This window comes from Callorhinus ursinus, unplaced genomic scaffold (genome assembly GCF_003265705.2).
Source record: "Callorhinus ursinus isolate GAN/ISIS: 27379988/994484 unplaced genomic scaffold, GSC_fseal_2.0 scaffold9, whole genome shotgun sequence".
Taxonomy (NCBI): domain Eukaryota; kingdom Metazoa; phylum Chordata; class Mammalia; order Carnivora; family Otariidae; genus Callorhinus; species Callorhinus ursinus.
The window spans coordinates 50,785,959-50,812,747 of record NW_027397071.1 but is presented as its reverse complement, the minus strand read 5'-3'; the positions used below and the strand labels follow the sequence as shown (position 1 = coordinate 50,812,747).

Genomic DNA, 26,789 nt, shown 5'->3' with positions numbered 1-26,789 from the left:
AAAACAGTGCCTCATATTGAATGAATTAGTGAATAATACAGAATGCACACTATTTAGTTACTTAATACTTCTGAGAGTTTGGATTCCAGATTAAATGGAAATTAATTAAACATTATCTATAAGCTATGCTTGATTTCCAATATAAACCAGTTTTAAATTCAACTTGTTTCTGAAGGTAAAAGGAATAAAACTGAAGCCAGATTCTTTTCCATTTGACTACTAACTCCACTAATAAATTCCCACATAAACCTAGTAAGTCTTTAACTTGCATTTATAATACTTCAGAACAACTGCAAATCAGCAGTGAGAAGGTAGATTAATGAAGTGTTGAGATAGCATTTAGTCAATCAGGGAAAAAAGATGAATACATACTTCACCCCCTCCACAAATTAAATTCCAAAATAATCAAAGGCTTAAATAATAAAAATAAAGCCATAAAAGCACTAGAAAAGCTTTAAAGACACGATATTTTATAGGTGAGAAAGGCATTTCTGAGCATGAGACGCATAAATTATAAAAGACAAATTTTTAAGACTCTGCAGAGCAGGTATTACCATAAACATAAGCAGAAGACAAATGACAAATTGAAAAAACACTATTTGTTACATACAAAATAAAGAGTTAGTATCCATAATATGTAAGTAATTCCTACAATTAGTCAGAAAGAAACAATCAAGGGGCGCCTGGGTGGCTCAGTCGTTAAGCGTCTGCCTTCAGCTCAGGTCATGATCCTAGGGTCCTGGGATTGAGCCCCACATCGGGCTCTCTGCTCCGCGGGAAGCCTGCTTCTCCCTCTCCCACTCCCCCTGCTTGTGTTCCCTCTCTTGCTGTTTCTCTCTCTGTCAAATAAATAAATAAAATCTTAAAAAAAAAAAAGAAACAATCATAAAAGGGAGGGAGGAGTTTGGACAGAGGAACTTACATAATACCTTGGTAATTCATAAAGACAGCAAAATAGATGCCCAGAAAAATAAACTAGACATATTTGCCTATTAGATTTATTGATATTGAGGGGGCACCTGGGTGGCTCAGACGCTTAAGCATCAGACTCCTAGTTTTGGCTCAGGTCATGATTTCTGGGTTGTGGGATAAAGCCCTGCCTCAAGCTCTGCACTCAGCAGGAGTCTGCTTGAAATTCTCTCTCTCCCTCTGCCCGTGCCCCACCCCTGCACACACACGTGCATGCACTCTTTCTCTAAAACAGATAAATAAATAGTTTAAAAAAGGATTTATTGATATTTTTTGTTTTTCTCATTCTAAGCATTGGTAAAAATTCATGGGAAAAGAGGAACTCTCGTTACTCTTGGCAGGGTTGTAAACTGGCACTATGCTTCTGAAGGATAATCTGACATGAGAAATTATGTGGAGTTACTCACCCAAGGGATCTGGTATGACAGACCACAAAATATTAATGGTGAAGAGTCAGTTTTTTTAAGATTTTGTTTGTTTATTTATTTACTTATTTAGAGAAAGAGAGCAGGAGTGTGAGTGGGGGGCGAGGGGCAGAGAGAGAATCTCAACAGACTCCCCAATAAGTACAAAGCCCCACATGGGGCTCCCTGTGGGGCCCGATCCCACCACCCTGAGATCATAACCCCAGCTGAAATCAACAGCTGGTAGCTTAACCGACTGAGCCACCCAGGTGCCCCTAGGATTTTTATCTTTTACAAGTTTCAGAAATATCTGGGTTTCCACAATAAGTACTTTCAGCATAAAAATTTAATATTTATTAATAGTTAACATGGGGAAAAAAGTAAGATACAAATAATTACTTCAAAGGTCACTCATCTTCTAGATCTGCATTGTCCAATAAAATAGTCTCATGAGACTACTAAGCACTTGATGTGTGCCTATTCTAATTGAGATATGCTGAAAGTATAAAAACACACCAGATTTGGAAGATTTAGTATGAAAAAAGAATATAAAATATATAATTAATGTTTTTATGTTGATCACACATTGAAGTAATTTTTGATATCCTGGATTAAATAAAATGTACTATTAAAATGAATTTCACTTGTTACTTTTTACTTTTTTTCACATATATAGCTCATATTGTATTTCCATTGGACAGTGTTCCAGACAGTTTCTCAGAACCAGCAGAATCACTGCCCAGTGCCTAGCCTGTGCCCAGCAAATAGCAGGCACTTAGAGCAAGTTTGGAGAATTGAATTCTGATCTTTTCAGCTCTTCTTGGGGCATTGCGCCCTGAAATCCTGCCGTGGTTCTAGGTTCGCAGACCATGAGAGACGTGGAGGTTGGCCTGTGAGGGCAGCCACGGACTGGCCCCACTCCTCTGCACAGAAGAGGCAGCAGGGCAGGAATGTTGGAATACCTAAGAAAGCACAGACCCTTTAATATGGGAAATTTTTTCACCTGCTCTCAAATGCCTAGGAACTTTAAAAAAAAAAAAAAACTTTTTCCTGTAGAAAGTTACAATTGTTTTTACCAAGAGTCTATGTGAGGCTTGATTTACCCCTCATCCATTGGCTGGAACATGGATTAGGGATTTGGTAGAAAAATAAACCCTGCTTTTGATTCAAAAAAAAAGGGAGGACAGGGAAGCAAATGTATTAATCGGGCATTATTCTTCACTTTAGTTAATACATTTCTATTTATAAATGGGTTTTTCTCATGCAGTTACTTTCAGAATCTTTCTACCAAACATTAAATCAAAAACAAATCACATTTTTAAAAGGAAGAAATTAAAAGGGATACTACATTCAAAAGATCCAAATGCCTTGTGTTTTATTTGGAAGTCACATCTCCGGAAGATTGCACAACCTGGGGGAGGACAAAGGACTTTGCTTTGCTTGAAACTTAAACAAGACTTCTAAATGTCTTAAAACTCTATGTAGCTAAAAAGCTTTGTATATTAGTTCTTAGAAACTAGAAATGCTTACATTAGGGCCCAACTTTTAGTTTCTTATTTTCTTTGGCATAAAAATATTTAAACTTTCATAACATTACTGGTTATGTTTGATTAGGGTTCTATTTAAATAGGCACAAGTTCAAGCAAAGCTTAGATTCTGCCTTTGACAATGTGTACTCAGAAAGGAGGCATTAAAAGGCAGATGTAAAATCACTTATAAAATTACTATTTTTATTACACTCCCCATGTTGGTACTCTTCTACAGCTCGTGAATAGGCAATTTCTTTACTTTAAGTATATTCAGTAACATGTCAAACTAATACAAGAAAAAAAAATTATCCAGATATTTCCACCCAGAGATGACATAATATAAACCAAGAATATGTGACCATTGCCTTTAATCTGTTAGTGTCACATGTAAGGAATTATGTAAATTGTGCAGAAACTGTTAATATTCTAGTACAGTAACCAAAATGGAAGGAAATTCCTTCACATAGCCCGTCTTTGTATTAGTGTCCAGTTACTTTCATGCACTGGAAGGGGCAAATTCAAAAAACTTTTCAAATTCCTTTCTCTAAAAAGAGCCTCCTATATCAAAACAGGTTGAACATCTACTATATGCAAATTTTGTACCTGGAAAACTCCCATGTTATGACTTTATCATTCTCTTTTTCATTCATTTATATTGTTTCTCAAACATATAAGGCATTTTACTAAATAAAGTACTATAAGGGATACAAATTAAAAAGTTATAGATCTTGCCCATAAACTGCTTATAGTGCAACAGAGAGAAGCTGGCTGATCTCAATTTCCCCTCAACTAGAAGGTGGATGAAACATCAGGGTTGATAGTTTTAAGCCAGAAAAGTAGACAGTTTAGTTAAGAGAAGTTTTGAAATATGCCCTCATGACCAATGATCACAACACTAACTTTTTCCTTTAAAAAAGGATAAAATTCAAGTTTCTTCACTAGTTCTACATATACTTTAACACTGGTGAGGGTAAGATGAAAATGAAAAATAAGAAACTTTTTTATTTTTCTTCTTTATTAGTGGAAGTATTTATATCTTTTTTTTTACTTGGATTCTTTATTTCTCTTACAAAGAGAAATATTTATATGGTTCTCTATTAAACACTTTAAAACAAGGTATACACAGGCTAAACAAAAGATATAATTCCTTCTATCTACCAAGATCCGAGACCAAAATGCAGAAAACCTAAATTTTAGCAAAATTTCTCAACATCATCTTATTATTAGATAATATTCATCAATAAAATATTACAGTATGGGCATAAATGCATTAATTAGTTCTAATTACCAACAAGTAACTAATATATAATATTATGAGTATTTACTTTACACCAGATAGTGTTCTGTGCTTTAAAAATTTTAATTCTTAATCTTCATACAATCCTATAAAGTAGGTATTACCTTCACTTGACAGACAAGAAAATGGAGGTACGGAAAAGCCAAATAATTTGACCAAGAGATACAGAGCTGAAGAACAGGACAGCCAGGATTCCAAGTCAGCCTGCCTCTCTCCAGAATCATACTCAAAACCACTATGGTATACTACCTGACTGCAGCTATTACATCTGAAAGCCCTTACTCCTAAATCATCAAAGGAAAGGGTCTCTATTGTATACCACGAGGAGGCATTTCTAAGCATAGAAATTTGGAAATGGCTCATTTTATAGTTTTGCTTGACAATTCACAATTTAAACTAATATTCATTATGTTAAAGCTTTCCACTTTGCAAAAAAGCCATTAACTTTAAAAATTTTTTTCAGATAGGCCTAATTAAACACACATACACTGGTTCAAAGGTTGTTTACATGTGATATAACAACTAACATTTTGAGTACTTCCTATTTGCCAGACACTGTTCTAAGTGCTTTACACATATCATTTAATTCTCATAACCCTATTAAGTATGTACTATACCCCACCTTACAGATGAGAAGGCTGGGGCAGGCGGAGGTTAGGTTTCTTGTCCAAGGCCAGACAGCTAGAGCTGGCTGTTGGACATACATGACAGTCTGATTCCAGAACCCACACTCTTTTAACAATTATATATTAATTTATCAAGATAAGGCATTTTAAAGAACTTATTATTTTCTCAAAAAGTTCTCAATGAGCACTCAAGAAGGATAATCAGGGGCACCTGGGTGACTCATTCAATTAAGTGTCGGACTCTTGATTTCCACTCAGGTCATCAGGGCTCCCATCAGGGTTGTGAGATCCAGCCTTGTATGGGGCTCTGCGCTGGGTGTGGAGCCTGCTTAAGATTCTCTCGCTCTTCCTCTGCCCCTCCCCATCCTACTTGTGCAAGCGCATGCACACTCTCTCTCTTAAAAAAATTATAATCAGCTATAATTTAACTGAAGCATTTAGTATTTTCACTTTTAACACTAAGTTAGAAGCAAAGGAGAACATTTATTTTTGAACATACTATTAATTTGTTGGTTTTGTTAAGTTTATATTACCAAAATTGTTACCAAGCTCACAAAATTCAGAAAAACTTGTAACAGGTAAATTGTCTCAAACATTGGAAGTATGTAATTCTAGTCTGACTTTAGAAGATCACCTAATCTATTGGTCTTTCAGTGGGCACATGGAAAAGAGGTTAGAACATAAACGCAGAATGTATATAATAGAGAAAGGGAGTGAGATACCTTGTATGAGATTTTGTGAGAATATACAAATATGGTTAGGAAAGATCATCTGAAGCAAAAAGACATACCAACAATTACAGTGACAAGTAATAAGGAATACATAATCATATGTTAATTTATACAAAGTAGCAGGAGAAGGCAGGCTTGAGAGCCATTAATGCCACTTGAAGAAGTGGTAGCTGGCTTCACAGAGAACCCATTTCTGGGAATAGGCTGCTGTGTCCAAATAACTAAAATACAATTTGGGAAATACATACTTAATTCATTAACTTTCCTTAACCTTAATGTGAATTTACCAATCAAAAGAGTTTGTCTATTGTAAATCTCTTTTAAAAAAAGAAATTAATATAAGCTTTCAAAAACAGGTAGCTCAGGGTGCCTGGGTGGCTCAGTCGTTAAGCGTCTGCCTTCGGCTCAGGTCATGATCCCAGGGTCCTGGGATTGAGCCCCACATCGCATTGGGCTCCTTCCTCAGCAGGAAGCCTGCTTCTCCCTCTCCCACTCCCCCTGCTTGGGCTTCTCCTCTCGCTTTGTCTCTCTCTGTCAAATAAATAAATAAAATCTTTAAAAAAAAAAACAAAAAAACAGGTAGCTCTTGCAACCCTGAAACTGGAGTTTCTAACACTGCAAAATTAAATACATTAACAACTTAAAATGACCTAATAAGTTAATTGCTCACTTCTTTGATTTCATTTAGCACTGATCTAACTCAATGTAGAAGGTTACATTCGTACAACTTTACACAGCTTAATGATTAACTATATTCGCCTGCCAATCTTACCGCTCATGTGGCAAATCGTGGTATATCTGGGGTTGCGAAGTCTAGGTCTGCTTACAGGAGAAAATTAGTTGAATAATTAGGATAAAAATGCACACAATTAAGCTCTTTCTTTTTATCATTCCTCTAGTTATTTCTTCCAAAACTGACCAGGACTATTCATCATATGATTCTATGTCTCCAGAGCCAAAATCAAGATTTGCTATGTTAGATGATGTAAAAATTTTAGCCAATGGCCTCCTTCAGTTAGGACATGGTCTTAAAGATTTTGTCCATAAAACTAAGGGCCAAATTAATGATATATTTCAAAAACTCAATATATTTGATCAGTCTTTTTATGACCTATCACTGCAAACCAATGAAATCAAAGAAGAAGAAAAGGAACTTAGAAGAACTACATCCAAACTGCAAGTCAAGAATGAAGAAGTGAAGAATATGTCACTTGAACTCAACTCAAAACTTGAAAGCCTCCTAGAAGAAAAAATTCTACTTCAACAAAAAGTGAGATATTTGGAGAAGCAATTAACCAATTTAATTAAAAATCAACCTGAAATTCAGGAACATCCAGAAGTAACTTCACTTAAAGTAAGTAGAAATCAAAGAGGGTTCATGATTATGTTTCCAATGTGGATCTTCTTAAAAAATATTTTAAAACATGCTACTTTGTTGAATCATTGAAATACTGTACTTTTCTCAAGGAAAAAAAGCCTCTAGGAAATAAAATTTCCCATTATAATTTCAAGTTGGTTTTTCTGATTCCCTAACATTATATCTAAAAACAACTGAACTTTACATTTCAGATAAAAATGACAAACCAATTAGAACACTAAATTATTACAGTATTGCAAATTACTGGAGGCAAGTAAAGTTAAAGAATATAATTTGAAACTATCCTCCCATGTTTAAAATGGATAAAAACAAAAAAATGAAGTAAAAATAAAACGGATAAATGTAATAAGTAAATGGTAAAAGATTAAGTCCTGTTAAAATACTGGTTGTTTTTTTTTTCCATTTAACTGAAGTACTTTGAAGTTCAGGAAATTAGGTTTTAGAGATGGTACATTTTAAAACATAAAAACAAAAGGATTTCAAAGAAGCATATAAGAGAAAAATGTTGCCAATATTCAGTTATCTAATCCAATATTAGTTTTAAAAATTTAGATTGTGTTATAAAAAATAAAAAAGTCTAATTTAACAAGAGAAAGAAAAAAGAAATAAGAAAGATAAACTTCTAACCACCCTACAACCTATGTCCAGACTTTTGTAGAACAGCAAGATAATAGCATCAAAGACCTTCTACAGACTGTGGAGGAACAATATAGACAATTAAACCAACAGCATAGTCAAATAAAAGAAATAGAAAACCAGGTAAGTCAATATTTTAATGGTATATCCAATCTTTTATATAAAATCTAGGTTTATGAAAACATTAGACCCTAAATTTATTTTTAAAACTTATAGTTGGATAATGAGTAAACAGATTACATCAGCATGATTGTTAAGACTGTAGACTGTGAAGCTAAGAAACTACCTGGGTTTGAATCTTGGCTCTAAAACTTTTGTGACCTTGAATAAATTACTTAACCCTTCTGTCTCTCAGTTTCCTCACTTACTCTATCAAGAAAATAATAGAACCTATCTTATCGGAGTGTCGTTAGAAAAAAAAAGAATTAACTCATGTAAAGTATATCTTTGATATGATTCTATCAAAACTCAAAATTAGGGGTGCCCAGGTAGCTTAGTCAGTTAAGCGTCTGACTTTGGCTCAGGGTCAGGCTCCCTTGGCCCCTCCCCCTGCTCATGCTCTCTCTCAAATAAATAAATCTTTTAAAAAAAAAAATTTTTTTTTAAAGTCAAAATTAGATCATGTCTCTCTTGGCTCAAAACCATACAATGGCTTACCATCTCACTTCCAGTGGCCCATAAGACCCCAGATGACTCTTATCTCTGACTTCATCTCCGCAACTCTAGTCACACTGGGGTAACTCTTCCCAGTTACACATCAAACATGCTGCTGTCTCAGGGCCTTTGCCCTTGTTCCCTCTATCATCCAGGGGAAGAATGCTCTTCTCCCTGGGATCTGCCTGGCCCACTCTCATTTCCTTTAGGTCTTTGTTAAGTATAAAATTCTCAGTGAAGTCTTACTAGGTCACTTAATCAAAAATTACAATTCCCAAACCCATACTTAAAACCCGTTACCTCCTTCATCACTCTCCTTTTTTCCTTTACACTTATCTCTATTTCACATAATATGTATATTTTAGTTATTTGTCTGTCCCCTCACTAGAATGTAAACTCCATAAGAACAGGGATTTTCCTCATTTTTTCATTGCTGTTGCCCTGGAATATAGAATATTGTCTGAGACATATTAGGAATTCAATAAATATATGTTGAATTAATAAAGTTAGTATCATATTCAACACAAAGAAGTAAATAAAAGCTTGCTATTAGTAATATTAGAAACTGTGTACCTGATAATTAAAGTTCAATATCCAACAGTATAATTAATCTACAATGTAACCTATAAATAATCTACCAATGTAGGTGAGGGAGATACCTATTTAGAATAAAGCTATGTGAGAACCAGCATTTCAAAAATATTAATTACTAATACTATGAAACAGGCACTCCAGAGGGTTCCAAAAATAATACAAATTTGGAGAGACTTGTAAAAAAATAGTTGCCAAGAATTATAAAACAATTTCCACTATACAAACATATCGTTATATGTTTCAGAAATTTTATAACTCATAATTTCAGGTTATTTTTTGCTAATTATGAATGATAGTTTAGTAGGTTATTTTCTTATTTTTGCTAATTATCCAAAAGGGGTTTTTGCCAATTAGTTTTGATTTACATAACTTCCTCATTACATTATTTTTCTAAATTCTTTTTTCTTATATCTTTTATTATGGTTAAGTGAGCCTACTCACAAAACAAAATGTCACTATTATCAAATGATATACATTCTTTCTAATAATAAAATGTCTGAAGAATTCAAAACAATGAATATCTGAGTTAAAAGAAGCCTCAGATCATCTGACCCACGTTCCTCAAATTTCAAGTAATAATCTTGAAACTCTGTAAGTTAAGTGTCTTTAACATCATACAGTTACCTCAAAGAAAAGGCTAATATCCAGAAAATGAACTCTGCAACAGATCCTTATGAGTAAGGTCACAGGAAATGCCGACATCAAAAAACACTATTAAGATACTACATAATCTGTTTTTCTTAGGCCATCAATAAGCTATCAGTCAATAAATTGCAAACCCAGCACATTTTGCATAAAAATAAATTGTTATTGCTAAACATTGCTAAAACTTGCAATGAAATACTGAATGCATTGAAAGTAAGCAAATAAGCCTGCCAATTTGTTACTTTTGCAGGTATGTTTACATTCCAGAAAACTATTAAGAAAGCAGCCTTTAAAAAAAAAAAAAAAAAAGAGGGCGCCTGGGTGGCTCAGTTGGTTAAGTGACTGCCTTCGGCTCAGGTCATGATCCTGGAGTCCCAGGATCGAGTCCCACATCGAGCTCCCTGCTCAGCAGGGAATCTGCTTCTCCCTCTGACCCTCTTCCCTCTTGTGCTCTCTATCTCTCATTCTCTCTCTCTCAAATAAATAAATAAAATCTTTAAAAAAAAAAAAGAAAGAAAGCAGCCTTTTTCAAATTATGTGCTGGGTCTTTAAGGCAGGTCTGAAACTCAATCAATAAGGCCTACAACTGAGAATTATTAAGCTTAAAATCTGCCTGTTGATGAATAGAATAGATATTCTACTCATATAAATGAACAGAACATATTAAAAAATGCTAATAAGCAGTCTTTACCTTTGGTCTTACTCTTTTTTGACCAATTTCTGATTTGTGCTTTGCTCTCTTTCTTTCTCTAGTTTTTTTAACTCATTAAATAATGTGCTTGATTAAGTATTTTGAGAACAGGTTATGTGTATAATCTGTATGTCACTGCTTAACTGTTTTAACATCAAAAGCAATAACATTATTATGAACTTAAAGATGTATACAAGCTGTACTTTTTTTTTTTTCTAAGATTTTATTTATTCATTTGACAGAGACACAGCAAGAGAGGGAACACAAGCAGGGGGAGTGGGAGAGGGAGAAAAAGGCTTCCCACTGAGCAGGGAGCCCGATGTGGGGCTCGATCCCAGGACCCTGGGATCATGACCTGAGCCGAAGGCAGACGCTTAATGACTGAGCCACCCAGGTGCCCCTACAAGTTGTACTTTTAACATCCTCCCTCAGATTCCCCTAACTGTATATTCAGTACCATTTTTAAAAGATTTATATTCTTTCATCAGCTAAGAAGAACTGGTATTCAAGAATCCACAGAAAATTCTCTTTCTTCTAAACCAAGAGCACCAAGAACTACCCTCTTTCTTCACTTGAATGAAACAAACAATGTAGAACATGATGGTAAGTTAATTTGTTGGGTTTCTTTCTTGAAGGTATTTTATCATCAAATTTTTCTATCTTAGGCATTCCCATCAAAAATTGCTATTCTCAGGGCCTGTTCTTAAACTATAAGAGAGTAAAGAGACAAATCCACCAAATACAATGTGTCAACCTAAATTGGATCCTGACAGGTTTGTTTGTTTGTTTGTTTTAACCATATAAAACACATTCTTAAGACAATCAGGAAAATATAGATGTAGACTGGATATTAAATATGACATTATTTTAAATTTTCTTAGATATAATAATGGTATAGTTATGTATGAAAATAATCTCATGTTTAAGAGATACAAGCTGAAATATTCAAGGGGTTAAGGTCATAATGTCTGGAAATTACTTTCAAATAGCACAGCAAGATACATATTTGTATACATGTATACTTATGAAGCAAAAATGGCAAAAGATTAACAATTACTGAATACAGATGGAAAGACTATGAAGTTCTCTCTAATGTTTCTACTTTCCTGTTGAAAATTTTCATTTAAAAAAGAACCACAAAGATGAAAGAACAAAGTCTCCATTCCCAATTGAATATTCACAAAATAATACTTTCAAAATACATTTACTTATATGTAATTCTCACACACACACACACACACAAAAGGTCTCTGTAAGTTTCCTTCTTGTATGTTTACTCTTTCCACATACACCTATTAAGTGCTATGCACACCAAGCACTATAATAATGTCTCATATGTGGCATTACATTTATATTCTTCCTATATCTAGCAAAAATATGTGTCTAAAATTCTCATTTTGTCACTTTTCCTAAAAACAAATCAGTTTAATAATAATTATTTTAATATTGTTTGCATAACATGCCATCTAATAAATCTGCTTCAGTATAAAGTACTTTCTTGGTAATATATTACTAAAAAGGCTAAGGGCTACATTCACCACAAATCCATAAAATGTCAAGTAAAAGCTCAAGCTCTAAAGATACCATTCCTATTACTATCTCTTATGTAATAACACTCTCTTGATTCTAGACATTCCTGCTAATTGTACCACCATTTATAACAGAGGTGAACGTACAAGGGGCATCTATTCCATCAGACCCAGCAACTCTCAAGTTTTTAATGTCTACTGTGATGTTAAATCAGGTAAAACCAGCCTGAAGAGAAAATGGACTGTAATTAGCTCAGGTTATTGACTACCTATTAGTAAGACTAATCCTATTATCTTTGTTCTAAATATATGTAAATGAAATATAAGTAACAGGAGTAGTTGCATAGCTCTAGTACTTATATTTGCCTTGTTTATTTTTGTATTTACTCATGCAGTTACTCAATATTCTCCATCTTTTCCCAGAAAGTAATCTGAAATTATTATTGTTAACAAGTTTATTAAGATAGATTCATTAGTTGCCCTTTATTTAACTTCTTGGGACCATAATAAATATGGTATAATAAAAATGGTATTACCATATGATATTAATGACATTACACAACCACCAATTAAAATCAAAACAAGGGGCACCTGGGTGGCTCAGTCAGTTAAGCATCTGCCTTTGGCTCGGGTCACAATCCTGGGGTCCAGGGATTGAGCCCTGCATCAGCTCCCTGCTCAGCAGGGAGTCTGCTTCTCCCTCTCCTCCCTGCTTGTGCTATGTCTGTCACTCTCTGTCGTTCTCTCTCAAATAAATAAAATCTTTAAAATAAAATAAAATAAAAACAAGAAAACAGTATTTTGGGGCACCTGGGTGGTTCAGTAGGTTAAGCATATGCCTCCGGCTCAGGTCATGATCCCAAAGCTTCATGTTGGGCAATCTGTTCAGCAAGGAGCTTGCTTCTCTCTTGCTTTCTCTCTCTGTCTCCCCCCGTCTCCATCTAACCCATCCCCAGCTTGTGCTCTCTCCCTTTCTCTTCCCCTCTCAAATAAATAAACCTTTAAAAAAAAACAAAAACAGTATTTTGTTACATCTGTCAGCGTCAATCTACTTAAAATACACAATTTTGTTCATTATATTCAGATAGTTCATGGACATTAATTCAACACCGAACAGATGGATCACAAAACTTCAATAAAACCTGGGAAAACTACAGATATGGTTTTGGGAGACTTGATGGTAAGGTGACTTCATTCATTCATTCATTCACTTGTTAACTTAAAAATATTTACTGGGAATCTATTTTGGATTGGGCATTAGGAATGCAACAATGAAAGAGGAATAGGCCCAGCCTTCTTAGAATTTATTAACTAATAATTATATAACTGTTAGTAATTTACAGTTATTACAAGCATCTATTTGAATTATACTTAATCACAATTTCATGTCCATTCTTAAGTATATGTATCACAATTTAATTTGATGGCTTCTAATTATCATAATTATAATTATTAAAGATAATTATGATTAAATGCTATGTGCTCTGATAAGTGGTAAATGCTATGAATGAGCTATGAAGAAACCATCCTTATCACTGGTCACTCTACTTCTTTTTTAACATTTTTAATATTAATTATTTCGAAGGTGGAAGGAACAAGGAAACTGTCAGAGGTACAGTACAAAATGTTTAAATCTCAGCTGTTTAAATATTATAAATGTATGCTATAGAAAATGTAATTTAAAATAAATGAGTTAACTCAGTACAATTATTATATTTTAATCACAAAATAAGCAAAACAAAAATAAATAACAGAGGTTTAAAAATCCAAAAGGCACATTATAAAAATTCACAAATATAAGTACTCATTTATAAACAGGAAAACATCCATTATTTTATCAAATTTTTTATTAAACAGTACTATTTGATCATTTAAAAAATTTTATATTCAAACTACTAGTTAATTCCCTAACTAAAAGGTATATTTGGTGATATGTTTTGCAGTTCCAAATCTTCTAATAAGAGTTAGTGTAACTCTAAAATAAAAGGCTGTTAAATCCAGAATACTCATTTATTTCTACAAGAAAATAAGACATTTGTACTTGAAATCCCTAAAAATGTCATCTAATTCAATAGCAATAAAAGTTTGACTTTTATCCTTAAACACTTTAATAGAAAGGATTGTGATAATTAAAAAGAAATCTATTTGTATTTATGTTGTTTTTAATTCCAAAAATAATTTTTAAGATTAAAGAGAAGTTATTAAGAATTATGTTTTTTAATTTAAAATGTCTAAAAAATTTATTCCCTTATTTTTCTACAAAGAAAACATATCAAGCAAATATCAAAGGCCAAGACTATATTTGAAGAAAATGACACTATTATCATCCAAGTAATACTGGATGTAATAGTACAAATACTTAACAAACCGTTCGATAGTATATGGGTATTAATAAATTCCTGATAGTAAAGCCAGTACACATAAGGACCTAGAAATGAGATAAATTTTACCAATGACCAGATCTAAAATATCTATAATTGCCTAATATGTTTCACCCATGAAATATGTCTCAAAAAAATGATAATCATACTTTAGGGCAGGCTTATTAATATTTTTAACATTTTTTGTACATTTCACTATCTTCAATAAAATTGTTTTAAAAAGAAACATTTTAAGAGACTCTAAAATAACCAAGGGATTCGGAGCGCCTGGGTGGCTCAGTTGGTTAAGCAACTGCCTTCAGCTCAGGTCATGATCCTGGAGTCCCTGGATCGAGTCCCGCATCGGGCTCCCTGCTCAGCGAGGAGGCTGCTTCTCCCTCTAACCCTCCCCCCTCTCATGTACTCTCTCTCTCTCTCTCTCTCTCTCTCATTCTCGCTCTCTCAAGTGAATAACCAAGGGATTCTAGGCTAAAAATAAATATCCAAGGGATTCTAGGCTAAAACAACTCACTGACTTACACCAATAAAAAAACAAATATCCAAAAAAAAAAAAACCTGTTGGTACCTAATCTGCAGTTAACAACCCGCAGATTTTTACTTTCTTTTCAGGAGAATTTTGGTTGGGTCTAGAGAAGATATACTCCATAGTAAAGCAATCTAATTACATTTTACGAATTGAACTAGAAGACTGGGACAACAACAAGCATTATATCGAATACTCCTTTCACTTGGGAAGTCATGAAACCAACTATACATTACATCTAGTTGAAATTAGTGGCAACGTCCCCAATGCACTCCCGGAACACAAAGATTTGGTGTTTTCTACTTGGGATCACATGGCAAAAGGACATGTCAACTGTCCAGAAAGTTACTCAGGTATCATTTTCCTAATATCAATACTTCATTTTCATGTCTACGAAATATCTTCCAAAAGTATTAGCTAATACCTACAATGTCAACTCTTTTAAAACTGAATCCCAAATAAACATTTTCTCTAGAGGTAAAAACCTCTTAACATAACTATTAATTTGATTCTAGTTCAACTTTATATTTTACCTACAACCTTTCTCACGTATTTTATTTTGGGTGATATACACAAGACTTATACAGAATATTTAAAAGTGGGATACATGCATTATGCATTACAATACTATCATATTTGTAAGAAGTGAAGATGTACTCATGGGGAAATGTGGTAACAGTAACTAGATGAGTTTGTATTCATGAAATGCCCTATCTTCTTTAGGAGGCTGGTGGTGGCACAATGTTTGTGGGGAAAACAACCTGAATGGTAAATATAACAAGCCAAGAGCAAAAACTAAGCCAGAGAGGAGAAGAGGAATATGCTGGAAGTCTCCAAATGGAAGGTTATACTCTGTCAAATCAACTAAAATGTTGATCCATCCAACAGACTCAGAAAGCTCTGAATGAACTGAGACAAATTAAAAAGCCAACAAATTAAACATTAAACTCATCTGAAGTTACTGTGGTTTAAGAATCTGGTATTAAATCCCTAACAGAAACCTTCAGAAATAGATTCTTTTTAAAGTCACTATCAAGTTAAAAGTAAACACATCGTCGAATCACCTCAAAGAATACCATTTATCTTTCCCAATCAAAATTCTTATGATATCATTTATTCATATGTTTTGTGATGTGAGAACCAATTTTATGTAGTCACAATCTGAATTTTACCCAATGGGTGAATTATTAAGTCATTTTTTTAAATAAAAAATTTACAAGGACTGAGGCGCCTGGGTGGCTCAGTCGTTAAGCGTCTGCCTTCAGCTCAGGTCATGATCCCAGGGTCCTGGGATCGAGCCCTGCATCAGGCTCCCTGCTCAGCGGGAGGCCTGCTTCTCCCTCTCCCACTCCCCCTGCTTGTGTTCCCTCTCTCGCTGTGTCTCTCTCTGTCAAATGAATGGATAAAATCTTAAAAAAAAAAAAAATTTACAAGGACTTTTAAGTCATCATGTAGCCTAATTTCATAACTTGCTCAGCTTAAAAAATTAATTTTCTTGCTAAAATTCTGAACTTGAATAAACTAAAAGACTGATAATAGTTCCTAAATGTTGCAATATTATTAATTTCAAAATTAAAATTCAGTCAGTTCAGAGTACATATGAAAATCTATTAATACTAATTTTAAACTGATGCTTCATTTTGCTACCAAACAATCTGAAATAAATGTTTGGTATGCTTTATTTATGAAGTCAAATGAAGCAGGATAAAATACTGTGTTAAAAGAGGTTAACTGTCTTAAACAAATACAGTAGATCATGATTACTAGGTCATATTGACCTTAATATCAAGCATCACTGTATCTTAACATATTTGTTAACTTATCTATACACTTTTATATATTTTAACACTTAATATTGTGAAAACAATTTTAAAGGGACCTTCTCAGAATATAATGAGAATGAAAGTATCTGCGGCCTCAAGTTTAATAATTTATTCCCCCTGGACATGGTATGAGTCTAATACTTATGTGTAGGTTGTCAAACAGAAGTAAAAATCATAACAAGTTATTGAATGTTTAAATAGCCTGACAGATGTGTATGTATGTTTCCAAATTCAATAAAGACTCACTCCCTTAAAATATAGAAATTTAAATTCTTATAGTTTTTTAATGACATGTAATAAAAGAATGATTATATTATTTCTAATTTTAAAAATTTGAATTCTAACCCTCAAGGATTACTAAATACAAATCTTTTGATCATAAAAAATATCACTTAACAGTATTTATTTTTTTATAAGTTTTTTAAAGAAACTACCAAATAGAAATAAAATTTTGAATTAAATCTAGTTTTTAAATATAGTACCTAAGTTATATAGTGACTCACCTTAGTCAAAAAATATTCAGCATTATGTATTTTAAATTACTCAATGTCGTTTTTTTACATAGATGACATGTTAAATATGTATGATCTATGTGGATCCTACATAAATATCTTGTTCCAATAAAGTACAAAAGAATAAGTTTTAGCTTTTAAAACCACAGCCAAACTGCCAAAATTGACTTTTTAGAGCCAGAATACCATAATGACTATTTTTCCAAAAACACCTGGAAGCTTTCAAATACAAAATAATGCATTATTTAATATACCAATTGCTTCTTCTATTTGTTCTCCAGTTTTTTAGAATTCTTACACAACATGTTTCATTTTGGTCCTTTTAGGAGTACTGAGTTTTTTCTGTATAAAATATGCTCAGATTGAGAGATAATTCTGGTAGAGAAAGGATTTTTTTTACGATTCACAAATTGTGTCCTTCTGTCCTCACTCCTTTGCCAAGTATTCTAATTACACCACTAACTCACAATTGTCTAATTTAATGCCCTTTCCTCAGTCCACATTCTCTTGGCTCTCTCCGCTAACTTACTAATAAACAATATTCCTTTTTCAAACTTGACCCTCATTTTGCTTCCACACTATGACTATATTCTCCAAGGATTATCCCTAACCTGAATACATTTTTATAGCCCAATTCCCTCCTAGTATGTGACATATTTGGGCCAATGTACAATCTTCAAAAATCTCTTCCACTCTCATCCTCAGAAATTCTATCTACTCTCATGGACACGTCTATGTTCCATGAGTAAAGTTCCCAAATTTACATATTATTCCCAGATCTCTCTCCAGTACCCCTTCTTAACATTGCCTATCTGCCATTCTTCCTTTTGATATCCTACAGTCTCCTCAAATTCAACATATCAAATAAATTCATCAAAGCCCTGCCACCTCTGCTGGTCCTTCCCCCATTTCTATACCCCATCACACTCTTCCTTGCCTCTGTGTACCCATTAATGGTACCACCACACTTCCAGCCATCCAAGCTTAAAACCTGGGAGACATCTCGGCTTTTTACTTAACTTTGCGAACCACTGCTCCTGTATCATAAGCCACTATATTGAATACAATCTTCTTTTGAAAAGACTGCTAATATGATATGCTTTCTACCCTACCAAGGCCTGCTCTTAACCTGAATTTTAAACTATTGAATAGTCTCCTGCCTGGTCTCCTAAGTTTAGGTCTATCTTCCTTCAATTTTCCTAAAACAAATTTATAATGGCTACATACTACTTTGACCTGTGTCATTCAAATGTGTCTATTAAAAGAGCAGAACAGCTTGCATGGAGCACTGGGTGTTATGAACAAACAATGAATCATGGAACACTGCATCAAAAACTAATGTAATATATGGTGATTAACATAACAATAAAAAATTTAAAAAAAGAGTAGAACAGCTTGAGGATACTGACAACGTATCTTTACAATTCTAGAGTTAGAGGATGAAATGGCTTTATATAAGCCCATACTTCTTTCATGATCTTATTAGGATTTTACCTTAAATCTTACAATTTATCTTAAAATTGCATTTGAAATGTGTTTTCTACTCTATAAATCTTCATTTATAAATAGTTATTTCCTCCCCAAATCTTCTAAAAAGTGATATTCCTGGAAGGTGTGTTATGTTTATCCTGTGGACCTGCATACCCTATACAGCAAGAACGTGTACCCCAATTTGAAGGGCAGAAGCCTACAGAAAACATCCAAATCTCTTCCAGATATTCAAGAGTCTGTATAATCTGACCCCAAATTACCTTTTGTTTTTTTAAAGATTTTATTTATTTATTTGATAGAGAAAGACACAGGGAGAGAGGGAACACAAGCAGGGGGAGTGGGAGAGGGAGAAGCAGGCTTCCCACTGAGCAGGGAGCCCGATGTGGGCTTGATCCCAGGACCCTATGATCATGACCTGAGCCGAAGGCAGACACTTAACGACTGACCCACCCAGGCGCCCCCAAATTACTTTTTACCCATTTCTTGCCCAACACAAACCCTTAGCTCTTATCATAATTACCTACTTTTAAACATCCCCTGTATACTTTCCTAATGCCATTCCATTTGTCTAGAATGCCTCTATACACCTTTCTATTTGGCTAGCTCCTATTTATACTTGAAGGTATAAATGATCTCACTTCCTCTACAAATATCCTTGTAAATGGGGCTCCACCCTCTAAAACCATGCAGCAGTACTGTCTGTACCCCTCAACTGGCACTTAACAAATGAAGACAGAAAAGTACATATGGCAAATCATAACAGAAATTGTTAAAAAGAGGGGCGCCTGGGTGGTTCAGTCATGAAGCATCTGCCTTCAGCTCAGGTCATGATCCCAGGGTGCTGGGACCGAGCCCTGCATTGGGCTCCCTGCTCAGCAGGAAGCCTACTTCTCCCTCTCCACTCCCCCTACTAGTGTTCCCTCTCTCACTGTGTCTCTCTCTGTCAAATAAATAAAATCTTTAAAAAAATTAAAAAAAGAAATTGTTAAAAATAGTAATAAAAGCTCCAAGAGCATCAAAAAGATAGTCTATCTCCTTGATTTGAGTAAATCACTGCCAAATTTCTATACCAAGAGTTCAATCTGAACCAGTGTAAATTTTACTGAGAGCAAGTATACACATTTCTCATTTTGGGGTTACCTATTTTTGTATAACCTGTTTATTCTCTGTCATTTTATAATCAGCATGTTCTCATGCTTGTATCTTTTCTTCCTAAGAGCATAACTCATGGAAATCAACTACCTTGTTTGTTAATCAAAAATATTTGCATTAAACAGTATTTGAGTTCCTACTATTTGCCTCCTTTATAAAACCTATTCCAAATATGCACTGTTACATATTTCACCTTCTGTTATAAAATAAATTTCCTTGTGATTTTTCCCATCACTAACAACCACAGCACTGCGTTGATGTATGTACTCCTAAGTGATCATCCAACACAGTAGTTTTGAAAATAAAAAAAAAAAGGACCAAACGGTTGGTCCTCTTATCAAAGTCCAAAGTGTTCTCACGGCAAATCACCTAGAACAAAATTACTCAACTGGTGTGAAATGTTGAGTTCAAGGTCATGAAAGTAGGATTAACAACCTCCCATAGTGTGCCTTTATAAAATCAGGTTCAATGACATTTTAGAAAATATAAAATCAAGGATGCCATCTCAAACAGAAAAACTTTTTCTAAATTCACTTGTTTAACCCTGGGAACAATCACAGATCTAACAAAATGATTAGGTATATCTAAAAGAGTGATAATCTACAACCTTAAAAAGGTAAGGCTATAACTACTTATCTTCAAATAAGCAACTAAGCCTCAGTCTCCAAATAAGCCTCAGTCTCCAAATCCCATATATGGGAATAATGATAATCTTGCCAAATCTACTTCATAGGGTTGTTGTAATCAAGTAAAATAGGGTATTTGAATGGTTTTATGAACTATAAAATTCTAAGCAAATGTATATACTTGTAAAAACTAGATCTTGGATATCACTCCACACCGCTTTAAGTATGTAATGTGTACAAATTTTTCCAAACTAAAAATATTCTAATTCTCATGATAGAACAAAACTGCTCTCCTATTCTGCTACCATTCCTGGAACTTTACTCCTTCCCTCAGAATCTGAGATAATACTCCTCACACTCAAATACAAGCCCCTAACTAAAAATTCATGGGTGGCTATGTAAAAATGTTAGGAAACAGAGTTCTCAACTCAAAAACTTTTATAGTTAAAACTAGTATCAATTAAGATAGACTAAAACCTACAGTGATATATCTAGGGCAAAACCAGAACAGCAGAGTATGTAGCAATAGCTTGAGACACCCATGAAAACTAAAACAAACACAAAAACTAATACTCTCTAAAGCAGGGGACCATAAACTTGAATGGAAAGAAAAATACTCCTTTGTTTTCACTGAAATTTGCACTTCTTTAAATTTTGAATGTAGGAAACTACCCATACCAGTATTAGCAATACAGGAGAATTTGTCATTAATAGAAATCATACATATTTTTGTCTCACAACTATTGCAGATATCTCAGAATATTGTCACATGCTTATTACTGCTTAGAAAATATGGTAACTTTTAGACCTGTGGCTAGGTATTTTTTAATTCATTCATAAAGAAACTTGCATCAGAACTTTAATATCTCAATAATTATAATTCAATGCAATTGATTTCTTTTGTTATACTACGTATTTTATTTTATGCATTTAAAAACATTATTCCAAAAAAGAGAATCATCGGAGTCACAAGACTGCAAGTGTACCATGACAAAAAAAATTTTAAGAACCCAAGTCCAAAGCAAGATCTATCATAATATGACCTAGTTCAAGAATCATAATTACATGGGTCATAATATAAACAGTATACATTTACTTTTGACTGGCCAATCTGTTTCTAGAAACAAAAGTTTAGGGAAAAAATTCAATCAGTATGTAATAAGCTTATTGAACTACTCAGAAAAACATACTGAAGGGGGATGGGGGAATGGGTTAGCCTGGTGACAGGTATTAAAGAGGGCATGTACTGAATGGAGCACTGGGTGTTATACGCAAACAATGAATCGTGGATCACTACATCAAAAACTAATGATGTAATGTATGGTAATTAACATAACATAGTACAAAAAAAAACATACGGAAGGATTGACATGTGAAATGATATAATGACTAGGCTTTGTTTTAAAATACTACAAGAAAAAAGGGAACAAGTAATAGATAAAACAACAGAGGGGAGCCTGACTGGCTCAGTCAGTGGAACATGCAACTCTCAATCTCAGGGTTGTGAGTTCAAGACCCATGCTGGGCATAGAGATTACTTAATAAAAAAAGTTTACGTTAACTAACTAGAATTTAAATAAGAATTTGAAAAGAAAAAAAGAATGACAATGGAGGTTAACTTTACTGTTCTATTTACATTTGCATATGTTTGTAATTTCCCATTATAAAAAGTTTAAGACTATATTCAGATTAGTAAACCTACAAGCTTACTAAGGATTATTAAGATATGTATGGGGCAGGGGTGCCTGGGTGGCTCAGTTGGTTAAGCGACTGCCTTCGGCTCAGGTCATGATCCTGGAGTCCCAGGATCGAGTCCCACATCGGGCTCCCTGCTCGGCAGGGAGCCTGCTTCTCCCTCTGACCCTCTTCCCTCTCGTGCTCTCTATCTCTCATTCTCTCTCTCTCAAATAAATAAATAAAATCTTTAAAAAAAAAAAAAAAGATATGTATGGGGCATAGCCCTAACTGCTAACCAAGGTCCAGATCAAAACGAATGGCGTCTTTACGCTTTGTTTCTTATTTATGTATTTGAGAGAGAGAGAGCACAAGCTGGGGAGGAAAGGCGGAGGGAGAAGGAGAAGTAGACGCCCCGCTGAGCAGGGAACCCAATGTGGGGCTGGATCCCAGGACACCGGGATCATGAACTGAGCCAAAGGCAGACGGTTGACCGACTCAGTCACCCAGGCGCCCCTTCATTTTGTTTCTTACACTGTTACCAGGTCTGAACCACTGCATTCATTCTTATATTCTTAGTAACACAATATCTGCTAGATACCATCTTTCTAAAAATTGGAAGAAAAACAAAGATGAAAGTTCAGTAGGTGATTGCAACTAAGGAAACTCTGGAAAAGAGGCCAATTCTAACAATCCCACTAAGAATAGAATGACGTGTGACGCAGCTCTTAAAAACCGAACACACAGCATTTGCTCAATTAGATTATACCTTGATCTTTATAACTCGAATTCAACAATGGAAGTCAAGTACAAATTTGGAACACGAATAACATTACACACAATCCAGTATCTAACTTTCAGATGATTTCAGATACTCAATAAAATAAAGTTTCCCCACTGCTATTATTTGGTTATCTTTTTATTTTAAATATTTTACTTGAGAGACAGAGGATGAGACAGAGAGAGTACAAGCAGGGGGGAATGGGTAGACGGAGAAGCAGACTCCCCACTGAACAGGGAGCCTGACACAGTCCGGAACCCTGGACCCTGGGATCATGACCTGAGCCAAAGGCGGATGCTTAATCAACTGAGCCACCCAGGTGCCCTATTTGGTTATCTTAATGTAACAACTGCACTAGTATTTTTTCTATGATACTGTGATAACTATTTCCTTGATAAAGCAAGCGTTTAATGTAAATAATCTTCATTTGTTTGGCACAATAAGAAATGCATGACATTAGCTACAAACTGCCATATTATCTGTGTGCCTTCATTCACCCCTATAGAGGATTTGAAAAGACCAGGTCTCTCCTGGATTAATACTCTACAATGAACCAACAATGTGTGTGTGTGTGGGGGGGGTGTTATTTAAATACAAAAATCTCAAATTTTAGGTATAGCTTAATAAGAGACTTTTTTAAAGTATCTTTGAGAAATCACAATAATTTCTTTAAAACCATGTTTTTTAAAAATATAAAAATAACAAATTAAACATATATATTTTTTACATGTATACCTTTTTAGACAGCTTTTTCTACATTGTCTGATAATAACCATAAATATTGGAGGTAAAAGTGTTAAGTGATAGGAAATCTGTCATTTTCATAATATAGTTCTTTTTAACCTGTTTTCTCACCTCAGTCAAATGTTTGCTTCAATCATATCCATTCATTCAGACAATAATATTTTAAAATTTTTGCCCCATGAGACTCTAAAATACACTCAAATTTTGTACTAAAAATAAATACAATGTGCAAATATTTTTTTTTTTTTTTTAAGATTTTATTTATTTATTTGACAGAGAGAGACACAGCTAGAGAGGGAACACAAGCAGGGGGAATGGGAGAGGGAGAAGCAGACTTCCAGAGCAGGAGCCCGATGCGGGGCTCAATCCCCGGACCCTGGGATCATGACCTGAGCCAAAGGCAGGCACCCAACGACTGAGCCATCCAGGCGCCCCCCCCTTTTTTTTTAAAGATTTTATTTATTTATTTGACAGAGAGATAGAGAGAGAGCACAAGTAGGCAGAGTGGCAGGCAGAGGGAGAGGGAGAAGCAGGCTCCCCGCCGAACAGGGAGCCCGATGCGGGGCTCGATCCCAGGACCCTGGGATCGTGACCTGAGCCGAAGGCAGATGCTCAACTGAATGAGCCACCCAGGCGCCCCACGATGTGCAAATATTTTCTTAAAACCCACATTAAAAATGCTTAAATTTCTTGTTTTTTCAGTTGCAAATATGATCCCTCTGGAATGTCAGCTAATAACACTGGTTCTATGCAGGTTGCTACACACAGTTAATGAAATAATGATGGTATAGAAAGTACAAGGAGTCTCAGTGTCAACTTCACCTTTTTTTTTTAAACATTATTCACTGGGAAAATGTACACATATAGATTTGTATAATGACCACTAGTGTGTATTACCTGAAATTATGGTTTACCGTGAAACATTCCTTAAAAGTTTAAAAAGAAGAAGAATTCAAACTGGGTTAGAAGAATACTATTATGATCCAGCAACAATTTAGTTGGCAAATATATATGGAAACTTATGCAAATATTTTATGATATCTGTATGTTAGCTGATTTCTGAAGTTTCCTACATCCCCCTTTTGTCATTCTAGAATTATTTCTATGCGAGATTTTCTAGATACGATAAAGGTTTTTTTTGTTTGTTTTTCTTTTTAAGATTTTACTTATTTATTTGACAGAGACAGAGCAAGAGAGGGAGCACAAGCAGGGGGAATGGGAGAGGGAGAAGCAGGCTTCCTGCGGAGCAGGGAGCCCAATGTGGGGCTCGATCCCAGGACCCCGAGATCATGACCCGAGCCGAAGGCAGACGCTTAACTGACGGAGCCACCCAGGCGCCCCAGGGTTATTTTTTTTAAACAAACTAATAAATTCCTAAAAATATTAGCTGTCCACGAGACTATAATTTTTTAAAAGTATTAAGTAGAATAAGCAATCTATATGATTTAATATTCAGGTCACATGGGCACTGAAGGCTCAAGTAATAATACAAAGCAGGCTACTATTAACTTTGATAACCCCCCTTTTAAAATCATTTTCTTATCTAATTATACCCCAAAAGCCCAGAACCCCTATGCTTTCAAACTATTCTCTCTCCAGTTGTGTAATGCTTAGATAAATGTAATCTAATAAAGCCAATGATAATAATAATGACTCAGCTTCTCTTGAGCATTTAATATGTGTCAGGCACTTTGCAAAAAGCTTTATATGTATTATCTTATTTAATCCTCACAAATTTCTAAGATATAGGAACTTTTATTATCCCCATGTAAAAAGAAGGAAAACCAGTCAATCTCCAATTTTAGATAACTCCTAAAATTAAATATGGTTGCAAAATATGGCTCCATTTCCCAATTTTTCATAAAATATGCATAGAGTCATATCATTTCAAGTAATACAAAAACTATTCTTTCTTTTTATAACTCAGAGATTGGTTTAAAAAAAAGCATACAATCAACTTTAGAATCACTCTTTTTTAAAAATGAAAGAAACTTTTTTTGGCCAACGAGTAACAACAGGAAAAATATCAACAAAGTATAGAAACCATAATTCTACTTCTATGTTCTCCTGTACTTAACTTTCTTTACTTCTTTGAAGATACTCTTACAGTACAAAATTATTAATCTCTTTCTTAAACAATGTATCCTTCTTGCTTCAACAGTTTTCACCTATTACTAACAAAGCATTATGATCCTTTCTGTACCCTAAGAAACTTAGCAAACTTGACATCCTATATTACAATTTACAATGTTTGTTAATGAGTTAAAGTATTTTACATGAGATCCTTAAAGGCAATACATAAGATAAAAAAGATTATATAAAATTCTAACCTGAAACCAATTTATTTTGATGAAAAATATTAGAACCTAAAGCAGTATTTGTTTTCAATAAATGTTTAACAGAAATAAACCTAATCTTATTGATAAGTTTAGCTAGTTCTACTATTCTCTGGGAATAAACTGCTCACTCATGAGAGAAGAACAGTTCTTCTTTCACATTTAATGAATCGTTTTTTGCCTACAATGTTACTTGCACTAATAATGCTTGGGATGAGTATCGACTCTTTAATTAATAGAGTATTTAGATACAGTCCAAGCCAAAGGCACTGAGATGCATTAAAAGATCTCTCCAGATCATTCTCAAGCTAATTAGCTATGAATTCATTCTTATACCTGAAAAGTTTACTGCCAAAATAGAAAATAATTACAGTTTTTGGACAATCAATGATCTTTACTGATGCTAAACACTTTAAATGGTAAAGCATTCAATTATAAAAACCAAAATCAAACACAAATAAACAAGTTACCTGAAACAGCTACTGATACATGTTTACTTAATTTCTATAAGCTCATACAGTAAAACCATCCTAATTTATACTTTATAAAGTCCACTTAAATCTTTTGGTGTGTTAACTTTTTCTTCTTCCCCAGAGTAAAACTGGGTTAAAACTGGATACATAATTGAGAGAAAACAATAGGCTATCTCATTCAGTAAGATGTCTTCTCACTTGAGATAAGCTCTCTACCCAACTTCCATTCAAGTCCTAAAACATGTCTAGATTTGCTCTTCCGGCCCTTCATATACATAATACCCTAGGATAACATTTCTATCAACTGTCATACTTAGCTCAATTATAAGGCATTAAAAAAATTATTAGACAAGGATAAATAATGAGGCACATTTTGAGGCAAATAATAAGGTAAATAAAGGTGTTCTGCCTGCTTTAATAAAAATGTAGCAATCAATTATCTAGCAAGAAGAAACTTTAATTTTATTCATATTGTCAATAACTATAAATGCTGGATGTACTATCATCCCATCCCAAAGGATGAAGAATACAGAAAATAAGACCTGGGTTCAAGTCCAGATAAGTTTCTTATCTCTTATTTATTTATAGTA

At 34.1% G+C, this 26,789-nt stretch overlaps 2 protein-coding genes across 10 annotated transcripts in view; one reads left to right on the top strand and one right to left on the bottom strand.

Annotated features, from left to right (window-relative positions):
- DOCK7 (dedicator of cytokinesis 7) overlaps positions 1-26,789 on the bottom strand; it is a 219,826-nt gene that overhangs the window by 113,837 nt on the left and 79,200 nt on the right. The window lies entirely within an intron of this gene.
- ANGPTL3 (angiopoietin like 3) lies at positions 6,392-15,549 on the top strand. The gene is made up of 7 exons (XM_025871753.2): positions 6,392-6,910; positions 7,583-7,693; positions 10,643-10,757; positions 11,785-11,898; positions 12,768-12,863; positions 14,674-14,940; positions 15,311-15,549. Exons 1-7 carry the CDS (start codon positions 6,416-6,418, stop codon positions 15,493-15,495), a joined length of 1,383 nt encoding a protein of 460 aa, XP_025727538.1. The 5' UTR covers positions 6,392-6,415; the 3' UTR covers positions 15,496-15,549.

Bases quoted from the DNA above. Each gene is read 5' to 3' on its own strand.
- ANGPTL3 (XM_025871753.2), top strand. From the start codon at position 6,416: ATGCACACAATTAAGCTCTTTCTTTTTATCATTCCTCTAGTTATTTCT. The intron at 10,758-11,784 runs GTAAGTTAATTT...TCTTGATTCTAG, and splicing joins AAACAATGTAGAACATGATG to ACATTCCTGCTAATTGTACC. The intron at 11,899-12,767 runs GTAAAACCAGCC...CATTATATTCAG, and splicing joins CTACTGTGATGTTAAATCAG to ATAGTTCATGGACATTAATT.